This window comes from Nilaparvata lugens, chromosome X (genome assembly GCF_014356525.2).
Source record: "Nilaparvata lugens isolate BPH chromosome X, ASM1435652v1, whole genome shotgun sequence".
Classification (NCBI taxonomy): domain Eukaryota; kingdom Metazoa; phylum Arthropoda; class Insecta; order Hemiptera; family Delphacidae; genus Nilaparvata; species Nilaparvata lugens.
This window is the reverse complement of record NC_052518.1, coordinates 33,788,393-33,808,640: the sequence shown is the minus strand read 5'-3', so window position 1 is coordinate 33,808,640 and position 20,248 is coordinate 33,788,393. Positions and strand designations below refer to the sequence as shown.

General features: G+C 40.7%; 3 protein-coding genes across 4 annotated transcripts in view; 2 read left to right on the top strand and 1 right to left on the bottom strand.

Annotated features, from left to right (window-relative positions):
* LOC111055929 (talin-1) overlaps window positions 1-15,035 on the top strand; it is a 257,646-nt gene extending 242,611 nt beyond the window's left edge. For both annotated transcript variants that reach the window (XM_039443188.1, XM_039443187.1), the window contains one exon: window positions 12,862-15,035. In XM_039443188.1, the coding sequence (XP_039299122.1) occupies window positions 12,862-12,865 (4 nt within the window). In that variant the 3' untranslated portion in view covers window positions 12,866-15,035. The remainder of the gene's footprint in view (window positions 1-12,861) is intronic.
* LOC120354976 lies at window positions 8,645-9,494 on the bottom strand. Its single transcript, XM_039443191.1, has one exon. It carries the CDS (start codon window positions 9,461-9,463, stop codon window positions 8,684-8,686), a length of 780 nt encoding a protein of 259 aa, XP_039299125.1. The 5' UTR covers window positions 9,464-9,494; the 3' UTR covers window positions 8,645-8,683.
* Window positions 15,036-16,759: 1,724 nt separating the features above from the next.
* The window catches only part of LOC120354551, a 34,408-nt gene continuing 30,919 nt past the window's right edge, over window positions 16,760-20,248 (top strand). Inside the window, exon 1 of the mRNA XM_039441894.1 lies at window positions 16,760-17,277. Within this exon, the coding sequence (XP_039297828.1) occupies window positions 16,760-17,277 (518 nt within the window). The remainder of the gene's footprint in view (window positions 17,278-20,248) is intronic.

Here is a 20,248-nt window from a genome sequence, read left to right as displayed (position 1 = left end):
GGGATGTGACTGAGAACTGGAAGCCAATTGGTTTCTGTTGGCATCAAACAACCAGTGACCACGCGCATTGCACTATTTAGCACTGTGTCCACCAGATGAGTATGGCAGCTTCTCATCCAAACAGGGGCACCATACTCTGCAGCACTGTAGACAAGCGCCAAAGCTGCAGTTCTGAGAATGTTTGCACTGCTGCCCCAAGATGATCCAGCTAGCTTCTGCAACAAGTTCACCCTGGTTGTTATTTTCTTTTTCACTTTTCCCAGGTGCTCACGAAAAGTGAGAGTTCTGTCCAGGGTGATCCCCAGATAGGTTGGATGAGGGTTTGCCTGAATTACTGTGTCACAGAAGTTCACTGTGGGAGCTGCATTAGACTGCTTATTATTCAGATGGAATGAGGTTTTGCTTGTCTTGCTTGGATTTGGTTTGAGGCCCCAGTACTGCAGGTAACTTGTCACTTTGTTGATGTCACTTTGGAGAATATCCCCTGTTCCCTCAACGGTGGTTGCCTGTGCTGCCAGTGCAATGTCGTCTGCATACATGAACTTGTGGCCCTGGGTGATTGGGATGTCTGATGTATAAATATTAAACAGTACTGGAGATAGGACAGACCCCTGTGGGACTCCATTGTTCAGGACTTTTTTCTTGCTTATTCCATCTCCAAGATGCACTATAAAAGACCTGTTTGATAGGATACTGTCAAACAATTGGACAAGTTTATGGCATCTGAACATCTTTCCCAACTTCAGCAGCAGGCCTGACTTCCAGACAGTATCAAAAGCTGCAGACAGGTCAATGAGAACAGCTGATGTTTTAAGCTTCCGCTGGTAACCCCTCTCAATGTGCATGGTGAGAGCCAATACCTGATCAGTACAACTCCTATTTGGTCGAGACCCTGCCTGTTCAGCCGGAAGAAACTCCTCCACAGTGGGAGCAATGCGTGCCAACAGTATCCTTTCAGTGATATTGGCCTATAGTTTTTGGCATTGTCAGGCTCCTTCCTGGTTTCAGCAGCGCAATTATCTTCGACTCTTTCCATTCAGGAGGGAGCTTGCAGCTTTCAATCACCTTTGTGAAGAATTCTGAGAGCCATTTCACAGCATTTTCACCAAGGTGTGTCACAAATTCAGGGAGTATGCCATCTATACCTGGAGCCTTGTTGTTTTGGACTGTTTTAATAGCAGTGGCAACTTCATCCTCATGCACAGCTCCCACAGCAGAGGACAGTTTCCCATTCTGGGCTGATAGCTCTCTCATTTGCCTTCTGACTTCTTTCTTGGCATTCTTACCAATTTTTTGTTTACTGTTGTCCTTCAGGGTTTTTGCTACACTGTTTGGAGTGACTTTTGGCTTGATCGGGGTCATTTGAGATGCTGCACCTAGGCGGCGGATGAGGGACTAGGCCCTCCTTCTGGAATGTTTGAAATCCATATTTGCTGTGACCTCCCTCCACCGCTCAAGCCGTCCATTGTTCAATTCTTTGATGAGGATATCTGCAGCCTCCTGGTCACCAGTTTCCTCAACTTTCTTCAATAGCTCTCTACACTTCTTAGACCAGCATGGGATGTAATTTCTAGTGAATCCCTTGGGAATAGACTTTTTGGCTGATGCCATGATAAGGCCAACCAAACGGTGATAGTTAGAGACTTCAGGCTTTATGCGGCTGATGTTCTCCTCAATGTAGCCTTGAAACTTTGGCCAGTCTGCCTTATTCAGGTTCCAATGGGCCACTGGATGGCCACCTGCTATTGGGATTGATATTCCAATGTTTATCACAGATGGGCGGTGTTGAGAGTGAGGAAAATCATTCAACACAATACGATCTGATGGGATTGGGCTTCCATCCTGGCAGGTGGACACATAGTATAGATCTGGATTTGTCTCCAACGTGTTCCAACGACATGACCTGAAAGTTTTCTTCTGCTTTGCATTATCACGTACACCCTGAGTACCTTCAGAGGTAGTGATTGATACCCAGGTGTTGCTCCTGGACGACTTAGCTCAGTCGTAATGTGGGCGGGGGAAGGAGGCAAGTCATAGTTCCTCTTCTTCCTTCTTTGTACTTTAGCTGGTGTGGACAGCACCTCCTGGTGCTTCTGACAGCGTGAAGGTCACTCTCTACTCTGATGACACCACTTCGAGGTAATTTTGTATTGGCCTTATGGCCTCGGTTCCGCTCCAGTATAGTAGGAAGAGGAAGGATAGACAGGAGGGATGGCAGCCAACGGGCTGCTGTGCCCTGGGAGGATGGGTGGAAAGGGACGGCAGCCAACGGGCTGCTGTGCCCTGGGAGGATGAGAGGATAGGGACGGCAGCCAACAGGCCGCTGTGCCCTGGGAGGATGGATGGATAGGGATGGCAGCCAACGGGCCGCTGTACCCTGGGAGGATGGAAGGATAGGGACGGCAGCCAACGGGCCGCTGTGCCCTGGAGGATAGGTGGAAAGGGACGGCAGCCAACGGGCCGCTGTATCAGGAGAGGAGGACAGGGACGTACGGCAGCCAATGGGCCGCTGTATCAGGAGAGGAGGACAGGGACGTACGGCAGCCAACGGGCCGCTGTATCAGGAGAGGAGGACAGGGACGTACGGCAGCCAATGGGCCGCTATACAAGGAGCAGGAAGGTTGGGAGTGGAATGCTGTGGTCTGGGGCTCGTCCGGCGTTTATATACTCTCCCAAAGTAGAGGGGATGGAGTTGCGCCGCCGCCAGAGGCGGTAAGAGTCCTCTCGATGCGCGGAAGATGTTGTGCCATCAGTACCCTCCTTATCTCCGCGGTCAGCTAGCTTTGCTGATAGCCGAGCGTCTTTCAATAATATTATTAATTATTTTCTCGTCACAATTTTACTTTGTGACACCCCACTCCTACTTGGGGGGGGGGGGGTATCGGAGCCCTCTATGGCACCACCTTAAAAGGCGTGAGCCATCTAGGCATCACCTTAAGAGGTGTACACCTCTCAGGCATCACCTTTAGAGGTGTATGCCGCTCAGGCATTACCTTTAGAGGTGTATGCCGCTCACTATGAGCATCATCTATACCTGGTCCACAGGTACATATTTACATCGTCCATCCTGAAATCGGACTTTTATGCATGGCTTGCCGGCCCATTTACGCTTACCAGGTGTCGAGACTAAGTGACAGAACACTGGATCCTTATTCTTAGACGGGCCTGGTCTGGAATCCTGTGGGACTATCTCTTTGACAGTCGGATGGTGTGTTACCTTTTCCACCTCCATGTCAGTCAATGGTGGCATTGAATCTTTCCTTACCACCTTCCTGTTTGTTGGGCGTGGCGGGAGTGTTGTATTGTCTTCAGAGAATGATTTCCTACATTGGGTTATCCTCTTTGTGTTGACCGTGAGGCTAACATCTTACTTGCCATGAGATGGCATTCGTTCCATCCTAACTTCCACAACTTTCTCGGAGTTCGAAGTCTTTGCTCTGACAGTTGAAGCATAAATCGCGGCCTGTTGTTCAGAGTCGTTCATTCCATCACAGTGATCAACCATGTCATCCCAGTATGCTTGTCTCGGAATATATGACAACTCTGCCTTTCTATCAATCAAGGCATTGGGTTCGACTCTGTTCAAACCAACCTGCTTGAACATCCTTCTGTTGCGACTCTTGTTGTCCGGAAATTTGGAGTTCACAGCCGCTATTGTTGGGACTGATGTTGTCTTAGTCCTCAATAAGAGCAATCGTGACATAATTCGCTGACTTGAAGGATTCAATTGGGGAGGATCCCACTCTACCTCTCTTGTGAATGTGTGAATATTCACTCTGTTTTCACGCATAAATTCCATGCCTAATAGCAACTCTTGTCCAAGTCCTTTCATTATAGACGCCGCTAGTGGAACTGTGATTTGTTATATAGTTACATTAGTTGTCAGCTTCCCATTTAATGGGGTAGATCGTCCATCAGCTAATATCGCGTGGTGATGAGTTGGTATCTTCCTTATCATCCCTATTTTTCGGATAACTTCATAAACCTCGCTACTCATATAATTCGCTTCAGCGCCAGTATCTAGCAATGCCTGACACTTTTTACTACCGATTGTCACGGTAATGAATAGTCTGTTGTCCCTTGATGACTCTTCAATTACAGGAATCCTGTGTGCTGTTCGCATCACTGCTGTCTTATTTGGAGTTTTATTCTCCTTCTGCATATCACAGACACATTTCAGTGCTCTCTTTCTGCGCCTTTTACATGGTGGGATATCGGGACAGTGTGATCTCCAGTGCCCTGGTCTCTTGTATTGCCCACACATGGGTTCAGACTCACTAAGAGATGGTCTGTTACTAGTAGGGGTTATAACTGTCTCAAACTTGAGCCTCGTAATCTTTTTTGTGTCCTCAGTAATGTGAACTCTCGAATTCTGTCTATTCTGTTTCTCCTCTGCCTTGATTTGTTCATACTCCCTCGCGATTTTTTCCAATTCGTTGATACTATGAACATCTGATGGCCGAATATAGAATTTGTTCCGTGGCAGGAGATTCTTATACACTATTTGTAATTTATTTTCGTTTGTGAACCCTCCACGACAGTAGAGATAATAAGGGGATTTTGGCGCCACCAGCGATGAGCAGCCTAACCCAACCTAACCTAACCTAACCTTACCTAACCTAAACTCCTCCCCCTCCTCCTAACCTCCTCCTCCTCCTCCACCTCCTCCTCCACCTCCTCCTCCTCCTAACCTCCTCCTCCTCCTCCTCCTTCTCCATCTCCTCCTCCTCATAACCTCCTCGTTTATAATAGTGTTGATAATACAAGAGGAGGAGGAGGTGGAGAAGGAGGAGGAGGAGGAGGAGGTGGAGGAGGAGGTTAGGAGGAGGGGTAGGAGTTTAGGTTAGGTAAGGTTAGGTTAGGTTAGGTTAGGTTGGGTTGGGTTGGGTTAGGCTGCTCATCGCTGGTGGCGCCAGAATCCCCTTATTATCTCTACTCACGACGCCTCATGAGTGTCAGTACATCATCCAGAAATTCGTCAAACGATTCACCTTCCTTTTGCTTCCTTGCCTGAATTAGATTCTCGAGGTCCTCCTCATAGGTAGCGTGGGAGGATGTAAGGATAGGGACGGCAGCCAACGGGCCGCTGTGCCCTGGGAGGATGGATGGATAGGGACGGCAGCCAACGGGCCGCTGTGCCCTGGGATGATGGAAGGATAGGGACGGCAGCCAACGGGCCGCTGTGCCCTGGGAGATGGAAGGATAGGGACGGCAGCCAACGGGCCGCTGTGCCCTGGGAGAATGGAAGGATAGGGATGGCAGCCAACGGGCCGCTGTGCCCTGGGAGAATGGAGGGATAGGGACGGCAGCCAACGGGCCGCTGTGCCCTGAGAGGATGGAAGGATAGGGACGGCAGCCAACGGGCCGCTGTACTCTGGGAGGATGGAAGGATAGGGACTGCAGCCAACGGGCCGCTGTGCCCTGGGAAAATGGAAGGATAGGGACGGCAGCCAACGGGCCGCTGTGCCCTGGGAGGATAAAGGGATAGGGACGGCAGCCAACGGGCCGCTGTGCCCTGAGAGGATGGAAGGATAGGGACGGCAGCCAACGGGCCGCTGTGCTCTAGGAGGATGGAAGGATAGGGACGGCAGCCAACGGGCCGCTGTGCCCTGGGAGGATGGAAGGATAGGGACGGCAGCCAACGGGCCGCTGTGCCCTGGGAGAATGGAAGGATAGGGACGGCAGCCAACGGGCCGCTGTGCCGTGGGAGGATGGAGGGATAGGGACGGCAGCCAACGGGCCGCTGTGCCGTGAGAGGATACTACTTTTCTCCGTGATTTCCAAGATATGAAATTATCTATTGAATTCGTGTCGGACGAGTTCGATAAATTCAAACAGGAACTGAAAGATTGCAATGAGGAACTCAAAATAGTGAAAAGTGAGAATGAAAACTTGAAAGCAGACATTAGCTCATTAAAAAAACAAATAGCTGATTTTGAGATGTACACTCGCCGTGACAACGTTATTGTAACTGGTTTACCTGAATCTCCTAACGAATCCGTATTTGAAATTTTTAAAAATATTTCTACTGCAATAGGTAGTCCTCTAACAGGCAAGGATCTTAGTGCCGCACACAGAGTTCCTTCGCGTACCAAGGACGGCATTATGCCTATTATTTTAAAATTTATGCGTCGAGAAGATAAGGTTACATGGCTGTCTGAATTCAAGAAGAAGGCACTTGAAGACAAAAGTGAGCCTGGCATATCGACAAAGACTGTATCTCGCTTTCTTCCGGTTGGTAGGATATCGGCGTACCAACACTTGTCCCCGGCGGTGTCCATGCTGCTCAAAGACACGAAGAAGTTGGCTGAATAGAAAAACTACCACTACGTATGGTCTAGAGATGGAAAAATTTTTGTCAGGAAGACTGAAACCAGTCCGGCTTTGCTAATTAGATCGAAGGATGATTACAACAAGCTGTAAATTAGTTTCTATTTGGTTATTGTTTTTTTTTCTCTAATTTATTATGGAGAACTGCCAAGTAAGAGACTTATTGGAGGAACTTTATGACAATAATAATTGTAAAACTTCGAAGCTACAAGATTCTAATCATGTTAATTTTTTCTTTTCGGACAATTCTGTTTTAAAAATTTTTCATTTGAACATTAGAAGTGTCAGACGGAATTTTGATGAATTATGTGTGCTTCTTACTAGTTTAAATGTAAATTTTGATATTATAATACTCACTGAAACCTGGTTGTCTCATGATGACGGGTTTGATCTACCCAATTACAATAAGTACATAAAACCAACAAAATGTAATAAATGCGATGGAATTATTGTGTATATTAAGCATGGTATCAAGTTTGAAATATTGAATGTCGATATTCAACAAACAAATGTTATTAATTTTATTATTGATTTTCAACAAAACCAGTTTTGTTGACCAAAACCACTGCCCTTTATCGATCACCGTCAGATACGAATGTTTTTGAATTCATAGATAACCTTGAAATGTTTTTAGAGGAGACTAAATGCTTCTCAAATCGAGTCCTGATTGGTGATACGAATATTGATATCTTGGAAAATCGTTTAGGTCTAGCTGGGCATAGGTATATGGATGTATTGAATGAATATGGGTTTATAAGTTATCTTTATGGAGGTACTAGAATCGGTGACGTATCTGAAACATGTATTGACCATTTTTTTCTAAAAAGTCGGTATTTTAGGCTTAATCCAGCTATTTTTAATTGTTCGATTACTGACCATGAAGCAATAATGGGTACTATTAGTGAGACTAAGAATCAAATATGTGAAAATAAAAATACTGCTGTTGATGATCTACAAATCATACAAGAAAAAATTGATTTAAATAATTTTAAGATTAGAATTGAAAACGAATCGTGGGGGGAAACTATGTCAGAAAACAGTGCTAAAAAGCCTTTACAATTTTCTTTGATACTATCATTAAACATTTTACATTATCAAAAAAAGTTTGTCATAGGGTTAGCAGTAGACAAACCCGACTTAAACCCTGGATCACATCAAGTTTAGTTAGATCTATAAGGACAAGGAACAAAATGACTATAAAAGCTAGAAGACAGCCGTTCAATGATGCACTTGCCAACAAATTAAAAAATTATTATACTATTTTAAAGAGAATTTTGCGCGTGGTAAAGGAGACTTATTTCAAAAACAAATTTATTAACTGCAAACATAATATCAAGAAGACCTGGGAAACAATAAATGAAGCAACGGATTCTACTAAACAAAAGAAAAATATATCTTCTGATATACAAGGCATTGATAAACGAGTAATAAAATCAGACAAAAAGAAAGAGATAGCAGATGAATTCAATAAATATTTCATTACAATCGGTAAAGAGATTACAAATAGGAATCTAAAGAACTTAAATCAAGACAAAACATACAGGTATAGAGTAATTCCAGGAAATTGTAATTCATTCTTTTTTCACCAGTCTCAGAAGAAGAAGTTATTAATACTATTTTTAGTCTGAAAAGAAGGGTAACTCCTGGCCCTGATGGAGTACTGTATATGCAAATTGCCTCATTGAAAATGCCTATAATATTTCTAAATTTCTTGAGCATATAATTAATCTATGTTTTCAACAGGGCTACTTCCCTGACGAAATGAAACGGGCCATAGTCATTCCATTACATAAAGGAAAGGAGAAATCCAGTTTGAATAATTATCGTCCCATTTCCCTCTTATCTAGTATTAGTAAAATTATAGAAAAATGTGTAAAGTCGAGACTAATATCCTACTTAAATAAATATAAAATCTTAAATAGTTCGCAATTGGGTTTTCAAAGTGGCCTTAATACTTCTGATGCAATATTTAGAGTGAGTAGAGAAGTTATAAATCATTTAGATAGAGGAAAAAAGTGCTTGGGAATCTTTCTGGACTTCCAAAAGGCTTTCGACACAGTGGACCATGAACTCTTGCTAAATAAAATGGAAATTATCGGTTTAGAGGCATAGTTTTGAAATTTTTTAGGTCGTACTTAAACTTAAGGTTTATTAATTTTTTATTCCATTTTGTCCAGCTTGATGGCATAACGGATCACCCACTCACCACTTGTTATCATATTTACTATCACAATGTACAAAGTAAAACAAACTAATTATTATTTATACACAGTCAGCAGTTTTGATATTTCCTTCTAGGATTGTTAAATTGTCTCGCCTCTTCAGTAGGTACTGTACATTAAAACTCAAAACTTCAAAGGCTAAAATATGTTCTTCTGGATTTGTTATAAGCAAATGTTTTTAAAATCTCTTCAAAGTCGAGTTCCTTTGCAATTTCATTCTCAATCGAAAGTATCGCGAGTGAATTAAGCCTTTCTTGTGCCATTGTAGAGCGCAAATAAGTTTTTATAAGTTTGAGTTTGCTAAAACTACGTTCGGCACTAGCCACTGTTACGGGAATTGTTAGTAAAATTCTTAATGCAACCCACAAGTTTGTGAACATGTCTTTGCTGTTGGACTTTTTAATCAAATTCAATACTTCTTTGGGCGTCACATTTTTCTTATCATTCAAAATGGATCCAACGTGTTGAAGTTCATGGTACAGTTCATTGGCATTAATATCAGATACGCCATTTTCACTGTCATATAAGTTATTTTCAAGATCAACACATTTTTGTTTCAATGCCTCTTTTTGTGGCAATTGTGCAATGTTGCTCAAAAATCCCCAAATTTTTTCATGACTCTTCAAAGCAATTGATCTCTTTTCAAGTGAATTCGAAACATTATCCACCAAGGTCAGAAATACATCCCTCTTGAAGGTTTCTTCTGGTGACGTATGGACTTCTTCAGAAGACTCATATGAAAAAACGCGTTTGTGTTTTCGTAACCTTTTCTGAGGAAAGATAGGTTCAATCCCAAGTTTAGCAGCTTCTTCTTTTGCGGAGATCACAGCATCTACAAATCCTGTTTCTCTAAATCTTCCCAAGAATTCTAAACATTTTTTGAACCCCTTCGAGCAGTCACTCAAGTCCATTTCTTTCCCTTGTAGTTTTTTACTTATTAAATTCTGCAAATTCTTAAGACTGCATGGTCTTAGTTGCAACGGTCTGGGGACCGTTAGTCAATGAACAGAAACAATATTGAATGAAACTTGTATGCCAAAATGAGATATTATTTAGGAAAAGATTGGAGATCATTCACCATCACAAGTTGTTCAAATTCAAAATTGTGAAAAAATTTTTTACGAAGCTGAAGCGCCCCCCAGGCCGCGGCGCCCCCTGTGCCGCGGCGCCCCTCAGGCCGCAGCGCCCCCCAGGCCGCGGCGCCCAAGGCGACCGCCTCGGTCGCCTCGCCCACGCGACGGCCGTGAACGATAGGAGAGTTGAAGCTGGGATTCCACAAGGAACAGTGCTTGGCCCAATTCTATTCCTAATTTATATTAATGATTTATTAAATATTGATCTAGACTGTGGCTCTCTCTACTCATTTGCGGATGACACTGTAGCTCTGTTTCATGGAAATTCATGGATGGAAACATTTGAGAAAGCAAATAGTGGTATAGCAAAGATAAAAAATTGGTGTGACCACAATAAATCATGTATAAATAAAGATAAAACTGTGGTTCTACCCTTTTACCTCACAATGGCTGGTAAGCCCTCTGAGGAGTACCAACTTAAAATTATTATTCATAAACCTGACTGTAACCAGTCTTATTGCCAGTGTGTTCCTCTCTTTGTTCATGATTCTGTAAAATACCTAGGCATCATGATAGATTCTCGACTAAGGTGGGAGCCACATATTTCTTATGTTTGTAATAGATTAAGGAAAACATTTTATAAGTTTATTCAATTGAGAAATATTCTTCCATTGTACCAGTTGAGGATGGTATTCCTTGCCCTACTCTCTTCTGTAATTGAATACGGCATTGTTGGATGGGGAGGTTGTGGATCTTCCATCTTACAACCCCTTATTTTGCAGTATAAGAAAATTGTAAAAATATGTCTGAATAGACCAATTAGATATCCCACTAACCTAATCTATAAAGAATTCAAAGTTCTAAGCCCTGAGGATTTATATAAATTGAACTTATTAAAATATGTATTTGAACGACCATTAGATTTTCCAGTGACTCCTGAACATGGATATACAACTCGTGGTCAAGCCAAAGAGAAACTGTATGAGCCGAGATGTGTAACTGCATCTGCGGCTGGTCATGCAGCCTTTCAGGGTCCTCGTTTATTTAATGTTTTACCTTTCGATATTTCTAGAGAGTCCTCCTTATCGATTTTCTGTAGAAGGTTAAGACTGTATTTATCGGCTTCATAAATTGTTTCGTTTCGTTTTGTTCATTGAAATATGTTTATGTTTAACTTTATTCTGTAAACTAGGCTATATAAACTAAGCATTGTAATCAATTTGTTTCTTTTTGTGGAAGATGTGTATTTTTGTTTAGATTGCTTAATGGCATAAGGTAATACTATATATGTAAGTAGCTCTATATAGTACTTGAAGCAGCTGAATCGTTTTTCTTATATATTTTCTGTAATTCATAAGACGAACCACTCCTCGACGCAGGCCTAGCCTAATGAGGAGTGCACTTGATATTTTTTATGTTATTATGCTTTGTAAAATTGTACAATGAAGTGAATAAAAGTTATTATACTCTGATGGCACCACTTCAACGTAATTTTGTATTGGCCTTATGGCCTCGGTTCCGCTCCAGTATAGTAGGAAGAGGAAGGATAGACGGGAGGGACGGCAGCCAACGGGCCGCTGTGCCCTGGGAGGATGTAAGGATAGGGACGGCAGCCGACGGGCCGCTGTGCCCTGGGAGGATGGATGGATAGGGACGGCAGCCAACGGGCCGCTGTGCCCTGGGATGAAGGAAGGATAGGGACGGCAGCCAACGGGCCGCTGTGCCCTGGGAGGATGAGAGGATAGGGACGGCAGCCAACGGGCAGCTGTGCCCTGGGAGGATGGATGGATAGGGACAGCAGACAACGGGCCGCTGTGCCCTGGGAGGATGGAAGGATAGGGACGGCAGCCAACGAACCGCTGTATCAGGAGAGGAGGACAGGGACGTACGGCAGCCAACGGGCCGCTGTACCAGGACAGTAGGTCAGGGACGTACGGTAGCCAACGGGCCGCTATACAAGGAGCAGGAAGGTTGGGAGCGGAATGCTGTGGTCTGGGGCTCGTCCGGCGTTTATATACTCTCACAAAGTAGAGGGGATGGAGTTGCGCCGCCGCCAGAGGCGGTAAGAGTCCTCTCGATGCGCGGAAGATGGTGCGCCATCGGTACCCTCCTTATCTCCGCGGTCAGCTAGCTTTGCTGATTTCAATAATATTATTAATTATTTTCTCGTCACAATTTTACTTTGTGACAGCATCATGCAGCAAATGTAACCTGTTGGCATTGGCCCAGCTCATCAATGCCTCTCCTGTCTCGTCCACCATGGGATAGCCCCAGAGCACATGTTTGGAGTTGAAATCACCAGTGAAAACTGCCTTCGAATCAGGGGCTGGAAGCACACTAGGGGGCCAGGTTCGGGAGGGTGGTCTATAGATGTTATATATGCTGATATCCCCTACTTTGCTGGCCTTACAATTCTCATCATTGACGGTCACTGACGAGGTTGGGTTTGATATATCTGATCTGATATATGTAGCAAGGCCATGGCAAACGTAATCTCTCCTGATGATCTATGTCAACATGGGTCTTCTGTAAGGCAACAACATCAATTTTGTGTTTTTTTGTGAGCCTGTAGAGTATCTCTATCTTAGCTCTTGATATACCTTCTACATTTAGTTGAAAAATCCTTAAGTTACTGCCAACTTCAAGTCGGGCGTCATGGTTCTGAGAAGAACCGATATTTTCTGCTATTTTTCTCTTCCTACCCCTAAACATACCACTGCGGTTACCGGGAGGCCGTTTTACGACGTTCGGCACCTTATTGCTGTCCATTTCATTTGAGCACAAAACAGATGACATGTACGCGGACAGCCTTGCTCTATACTGTAATATGCAACCACTGCTAATCTACCGACCAATACCAACACCACCACCTGACGTTTATTAGGACACAGAAGTAGTTGTGTGTCCTATGACAGATGTTATTGCCTGTCCACTATGGGATGTATTTGATTTAGTTCCCCAGATGCAAGTCTCCATCCTGCATCTGGGTATCCAGGCGCACCACGAGGAGGCGCTTCCAGCTTTTGAAAAAGATGTTATGGGTGTAATTTTGGAGAGACCTAAAGCTGGAACAAATACACTGCGCCCATAATTTTACATGATGAAATGCTAAACTAGGCGAATTAATGAGAATCATACAATATTGAATTATTTTATTCACCTTTAATATTGCGAATTATTCTTTTTAAAGTTCCGGTTTGTTTGTATAGATGATGAACTTTATTTCATTTTCTCAGGTAAAATGTACGCTAGTTGCTCGCCACCACACCCTCCACCACCTCTCACGTCTTCCATGAAACTGTACAACAGTGACTCTCAAATCATCAATGGCAATCATCAAAGATCTGATTCTTCCCTCGAGCAGAGAATGCTGAAGCAGACTGTCAGATCAGTGATGACTACAACTACGACGACAAATTCATACAACATAGATCAAAGTTAATGCACCAACTTCACAATTAAATTAATTTCAAAATCATCTCATGAACCAATAACGGTGCCTTCATTGAAACAAAATTTACGGAAAAGATAGATAATTATGTTATTTATATAGTATTTATAAATATATTTATTGTTTATATGAATTAATATAGTTAACTCTTCTAATGTTGTCGATTCATTATATTTAGTTCGGTTTTTCTTCAATTTACTAATTACTGCCTATATCAATAAACTCTGTCTTGTACAAGTTATATTACCACATTTTTTAATGAAAAATTGAAACACATTTCCGTAACATTCTTCAAGTAGGTATTTCGCATGTTTACCTACAGTTTTAGTGGATGCGACTTTTCACTTTCAAAAAATACAACCAGCTTCATGAGGCTTGATAAATTTTATCAAGAGAGTAGTTTTGTATTTATTCAGGAAAATTATTCTTTTGATTATTATATTGATGATGTTTCAAAAACATGACAAATTGCTGTAAATATTGTCTCTACTACAGTATATTAATGATTTGCTTTTTAATTCTGACACTATCTGAGTAGTTGTGAAGGTGATATTGTGGTAGTACTGAATAAAAATACTACATGTTGCCCAACCACAGATTTATTTAAAAAAGGTGGTGCCGGTTTCGGTTGTTTCACCAATATCAATCTCTGGTAAACTAAAATTACTGTATTTTCTTATTTCTTTAGTTTTCCATGTTTTAATAACATTTTAATTTTTGTTTTGTATAATTATTTCGTAACATGTAACTATTATCACAGAGAAACTATAGCGTAAGAGAAACTATAACTTAAGCTATTATTCCTCTATGCAATTATGTTTCGTAACATAATCTTTTATTGTTCTGTTTGTTCTTTGAATCGCCATTTTGTTTTGTCTGAACCAGCTAATTGGGGAGGAGCTTGTCAAGACCAATCGCAAGCGTTCATCTTGATAGATCAAGGCTTTCACCAATAGCAGTGATCGATTGTTAGTATACTGCTGCTCGTTTTTAGTTTACCAGAGATTGGTGTGATAACCGAAACCGGTATCTCGTTTTTTAATAAATCTGTGGTTGGACAACATCCAGTCCTTTTATTCAGTTTTAACTCTGACTTCGTTTCTAAAGCAATAAAAGACTGTTCGCATGACCATTCATCTAATCAATTCCTTGGTGATGATTTTTTATTTAACAGTTGGGATTCATATACTTCAAGTGCCGTTTGCACAGTAGCAGTTTAAGCGGAATCTCAGTTTAAACGGGATCAAATCCAGATTAAGTATTGTCTGTCATAATGTTGTTTATTTTGAGATTAAACCACAGTTGAATCTTTCTTGTGCAAAATACGATTTAATTTTATAGCATTTCAAAAAATATTGTATTTTTTAACAAGATGGCCATTATGTGATTATTATTATAATGTAAATCAATTCGCACGATTTTTTCAGTTGTAAAATTCTAGAAATGTCTACTGCGTAATCTCAACTTGCAGAGGTTAGGTTGAACCTAAGTATTGAAAGTCATCTGCCATGTAGGTCTTATTTTTAATTAAGAATAGTAATGTTAACACTTCTAATATTCCCTAATTCATATCATATAGTTCATTCAATACATCATCCTGAAATAATGGCAATGGCTTGGCTACTGATATGTATTTTAAATTTTAGTTGGTGGTTATTTGAATTGAATCATGAATAGTTTTTGAAACAATATGCTTTCAGGTTATATTAGTGGGATAAGCAACATGAGCTGCAAATAATATATTATCTATCTTCACAATAAATTACTGTAATGATTTAACTAATTAAACAATATTAAGATTCGAATATTATTTAAGATACTGAAAATTATATTATCCAGAAGAAAATTGTTCATGATTTTGATAGATTTTTATTGTATTGATTTATAAATACTTAACATTCTAATCAAATTGATTGTTACCAATCTAGAAACTAATAAAACTATCATCTTGTTCTTTCAGTTTTTTGCTTGAAATGTTATCATTAATTCCTCTTCCCATATTATTAAATACCGGTAGTTTTAATATTTAACTTAAAGTTTACAATAGAGAAGTTCATTATTGATTATATCAAATTATTATCAACTAGGAGTGGCCGTAGTCGAGTGGATCAGATGTTGGGTTTATGATTCAGAGGCCCGGGTTCAAATCCCGGCCCGGGCAACATATTTTATCTCGGGCCACTCCCGTGTTTCGGATGGACTCGTTAAGCCGTCGGTCCCGGTTGCCTAAAAAGCAGTCGTTAGGTCATGTAGGCCATGACAAGCCCTGAAATTGATTGAAAGTGATTTCGTTGTCGGAAAACTTCGTATTAGAAAACTTATTTCTAAAAGACTTATGATATCGTTGAGTACATATTATTTTGGCCTTTTTATTATATTCCAATTGGTATATCTATAATACCCTTAGTTGAACTGTTTAGGGATCTGCTACTAGTTAAATACAACGAGGTCATGTTTAACATTTAACATTTAGGTTAAACTTGGGATGACTTTGTCCCAGAATAAAAATTGTGATATGCAGGAAATACAATTCAAAATATAATGTATTCTACCTAATAAAACAAAATATTCACCTTGCTTGAGATTAATACGATCTTAATATTCATTTTTAGCTGATTCTGCAGCTGAAGCCAACATGCCTCGACGCTAAAAAATATCTTTAGGCAGCAGAAACTGAAATATTACAAAAAAATAAGTTGTGATTTTCGTAAGTGGATTTAATTTCTTATCAATGCATTATTTCTTATCATTCATTTTAAATGTTAACAGTTGGTTTCGCATTGTCTAACTCTTGAAAATGAACTTTTTCCATATATTTTTCAAAGTTAGAGAAAGTCACCACAACCTCTGTTTGACATTGTTTCTTAATTTAAAAAAAACTATATATTTGTTAAAGTGGAGTAAAATACCAACTTTTTATAATGAGAATTACTCTCCAAACATTGCAGAATACAATAGAAAATATTGCAAGAGATTTGTTGCAACTCAAGTATTAATTGCAAGATGTTTAAAATCTTTACTCCCAAAAATTGGGACACAGTCACCCCGGTTTACCGTTATCTATAGTTTTCGAGATATCCACTCTTGCAGGCATAACATTTTTGAAAAAAAACACGTTTGCCTTCAATTTTTTTGCTCTTATTTTTTTAACAACTACGGTAATGGAAAAAATCTATTGTGAGCTTATAGTATACCAAATTATTTTAAATTCCATGTATTATTTCATTATATTCCGTATTTCCCAACGTCTGTTGCAGCAGCTTGAAATTTCTGAGTGTGAAATCTCCAGTCTTACCTCCTTACTACCCTTAACGAAACTGCAGGGTCAAAAATTGTCTTACAAACTTTTCCTCTAGCATTTTTTTGAGCATTCATTGTTTGACTATAAGTAAATGAACAGATGAATGATTTTTTATTGTAAAAATCTGTGGCGAATCATCTGATTGCCACCTGTGATTTTTTCAACTAGCATAGTTTGTTTATCGCTTGTAACAGTTTTATTTTCATATTTATCAAAAGTTCAATTTTGTCATACAAACATTAAAATTAATTCATCATTCATTTAGTTCCATTTAATCAATTTCAACATAGGAATCATCAAATTAAATTCCTATATTGGTGACCCCGACGATTGAAAAACAAGAATTTTCACAAATATTTTGGGTGAGTATTTGAGTCATATGATGGATGAACAAATTGCGGATCAACGTGAACGTGATGCACAGTTGCAGCAACCCATTCAAAACTACGAAGTACATCGGGTATCTATAAAGTTGCCACCATTTTGGTTGGACAAACCTCGTTTATGGTTCCTTCAGGCAGAATCCCAGTTCACACTGTCCAACATCGTAAACGAGATAACCAAATTCCATCATGTTGTGTCTCAATTGGACCAACGCATGGCAGCCGAAGTTGAGGACGTTATTGCGAACCATCCTCTGCTCAACCCATACACGTTCTTGCGCGACAAGATTATTGAACGTTTATCCGCGTCCGAGGAGCAACGCATTCGACAGCTAATCAGTACGGAGGAGCTCGGCGATCGCAAACCGTCACAGTTTCTTCGCCATATCCGCTCTCTGGCGAATGCGACAATTTGTTGCGTCAATTATGGCTTCCTCGCCTTCCGCCAAATTTTCAAACTATTCTCGCATCGCAACCGGAGTTGGCGCTTGACAAACAAGCTGAACTGGCTGACAAGGTTAGTGAGATTATACCATACACATCTACTTTTTCCGTCAATGCAGCAGTTCATGGGAAATGTACGGAGAATGAGTTACTAAAGGCGATTGCCGACTTACAGAAGCAAGTCGCTGAATTATCTGCTTCTCAATCACGTCAATATCGTTTTCGTTCACGCAGCTCTAACCGCAACACTAAAAATGTAAACAAATCCACTGCACATGAAAATGCGCACAAATCAGAAGAGGGTCTATGCTGGTACCATGATAATTTTCAAGAAAAAGCTAATGAATGTGCCAAACTGTGCAGCTGGTCGGAAAACAACCAAAGCAATTAGTAACGGCGGCTACTGATTGCTGCTTGTCTGCATCTAATAGCCTTCTTATTGTCACTGATAAAAATCCTAAAATTAATTTTCTAGTTGATACAGGCTCTGACTTATGCTGTTTTCCTCAGCGTCAATTACAACGATGTTCTCCTGTGAATTACAAATTAAGTGCTGCAAATGGAAGCAAAATCAAAACTTATGGGTTCCTAACCTGGAGTCTTGACTTAGCACTTAGAGCTCCTGGCTTAACTCTTGACCTGCCACAGAGCAGCATTACAACCATCCAACATTCTTCTGCTAATTCTTCTCTCCTTTCTGAGTTCGCAGAGGTCACTCGTCCACCTGGTTTACCATGACATATAAAACATGAGACTGTCCATCACATTCAAACAACTCCGGGACCTCCAGTTCCAAGTAGAGTTCACCAGTTATGCCCTGAAAAATTGAAAATTGCTTGCAAATAATTTGATGACATGTTAAAAGCTGGAACAACTCACCCTTCAGAGAGTTCTTGGTCGTCTCCATTACACTTAGCACCGAAAAGTGACTCAACATGGCATCCCAGTGGCGATTTTCACAGGTTGAATGCTCGAACAATCCCAGATTGTTATCCAGTTCACCATGAACAAGATGCTACTTATATTATTGATGGATGCACAATATTTCCGAAAATTGATTTGATCAAAGCTTATCAGCAGATACCAGTTGCTGAGGAAGATATCGGTAAAACCGCAATTATCACTTCATTTGGCCTATTTGAATTTCCTTTTATGACATTTGGTCTGCGGAATGCTGGACAAGACTTTCAACAATTTATGGATGAAGTTTTACACGGATTGGATTTTTCCTTTGTTTATATGGATGACATTCTCATCTATTCACGTTCTAAAGCGGAGCATGAAGATCACATTCGAAGTGTTTTGAAACGTCTTGTAAAGTATGGCCTGGTCATCAACCCACTAAAATGCATCTTTGGAGTCTACGACATTACTTTTATTGGATACAGCATATCTGCTGCCGGTATTCGAGCACCTGAAGACCGTGTAAAGGTAATCCAAGAATATCCTTTACCAAAAACCGCTTAAGGGCTCAACCGTTTTCTTGGCATGCTCAATTTCTATAGGAGATTCATACCACATGCTTCTGAGTACGAAGCACCTCTACATAGCGCAATCAGTAATCCACTTTTGAAAGGCTCCCAACCGATTGGTTGGACACCTGAACTTGAAGAAGCATTTGAAACCTGCAAGAACTGCATTTCATCAGCTTCTCTCCTTGTCCATCCCCGAATTGGCGCACCACTTGGTTTATTTACTGATGCTTCTAACCATTCAGTTGGAGCATACTTACAACAACTGATTCAAGGCATATGGCAACCTTTTGCTTTCTTTTCAAAAAAATTATCTTTGAAAGAAGGCGGTTGGCCTACATACTATCGTGAGCCACTTGCGGTTTATGCAGCGGTGCAGCATTTTTGCCACTTCTTAGAAGGACACCCTTTCACTATCTACACAGACCACAAGCCTTTAATCTATGCTTTTCAACAGAACCTTGAAAAACTTCCACTGATACAACTAAACCAACTATCATTCATCTCTGACTTTTCAACAGATATACAAGGGGCGCAACAGTCGAGACCGACGACATTCGAGGCCTGCGACAGTAGAGGACTGTTTTACAGTCCTCTACGGTCGTAGGCCTGGACTGTCAGGAGTGTACGAAAATTGAAGAGTCCTCTACTGTCGCCTAACGCAGGCGACATTTGAGGCCTCTTTTTCAGGAGTCCTCTACCGTCGCTGGCCTCGAATGTCGCTGGTCTCGACTGTCGGGCCTGTACAAAAATTAGAAACTCGCTTGCAGCAGACGACAGTTGAGGACACATCCTACTGCGATTCCAGACAAAATACATTTTGTTATGATTATAACTTCTGATTTGTTGAAAACCAAATAATGGAAACTTCCTTCATAAAAAAAGCATATGAACTTCGAAGGTAGATAGGGTTCATCCTTAAAGGATTTTCAGAACGATCATCATTGTGAAGAATTACAGCTTAATCAGTCAAGTATTTCAAGCGTGATGAGCTCACATACAAACAGACAGAAAGACAGACACCATCTAGTCTTATAGATGGATAGAAGATAGATAAATATTTGGATTTGTCAATGAAGGAGGCATAATGCAGTAGTAATGGATTCCCATTACTTAAAAATATGTTTAGGGACCATCATCATCCAAGTACTGGAATGTATATGACTTGACCACCTTTGTTGACGAAACTCAATTGGAGGATGGAAAGTTGCTGGTATCTTTATTTTACATGCTGAACTTTTAAAGTTACAAGAATTTAAAGTTATAAAGAATTCAAAAGTTACAAAATTAATAAGCTTCAGAGAATAGAAAAAGGTTATTATAGTATGATGCTTAGAGTAATGAACAAATTTACCTTTTTATATAATCTAGGAAGTTGATTTGAAAAATCAACAACTTTACATAAACATTCTTCCTTGAAAATATTTTTACTGTGTTTTTGCAAATTTTCAGTTTCCTTATTTCCTCAGGAAGGATATTGTGAAATTTTGGTCCCAGAAAAATGAAGCATCTTTGAAAGTGGTACAGTTGGGTTTGGGAAGTCTCACCAGCATTCGTGTAGTTTGCCGTGTA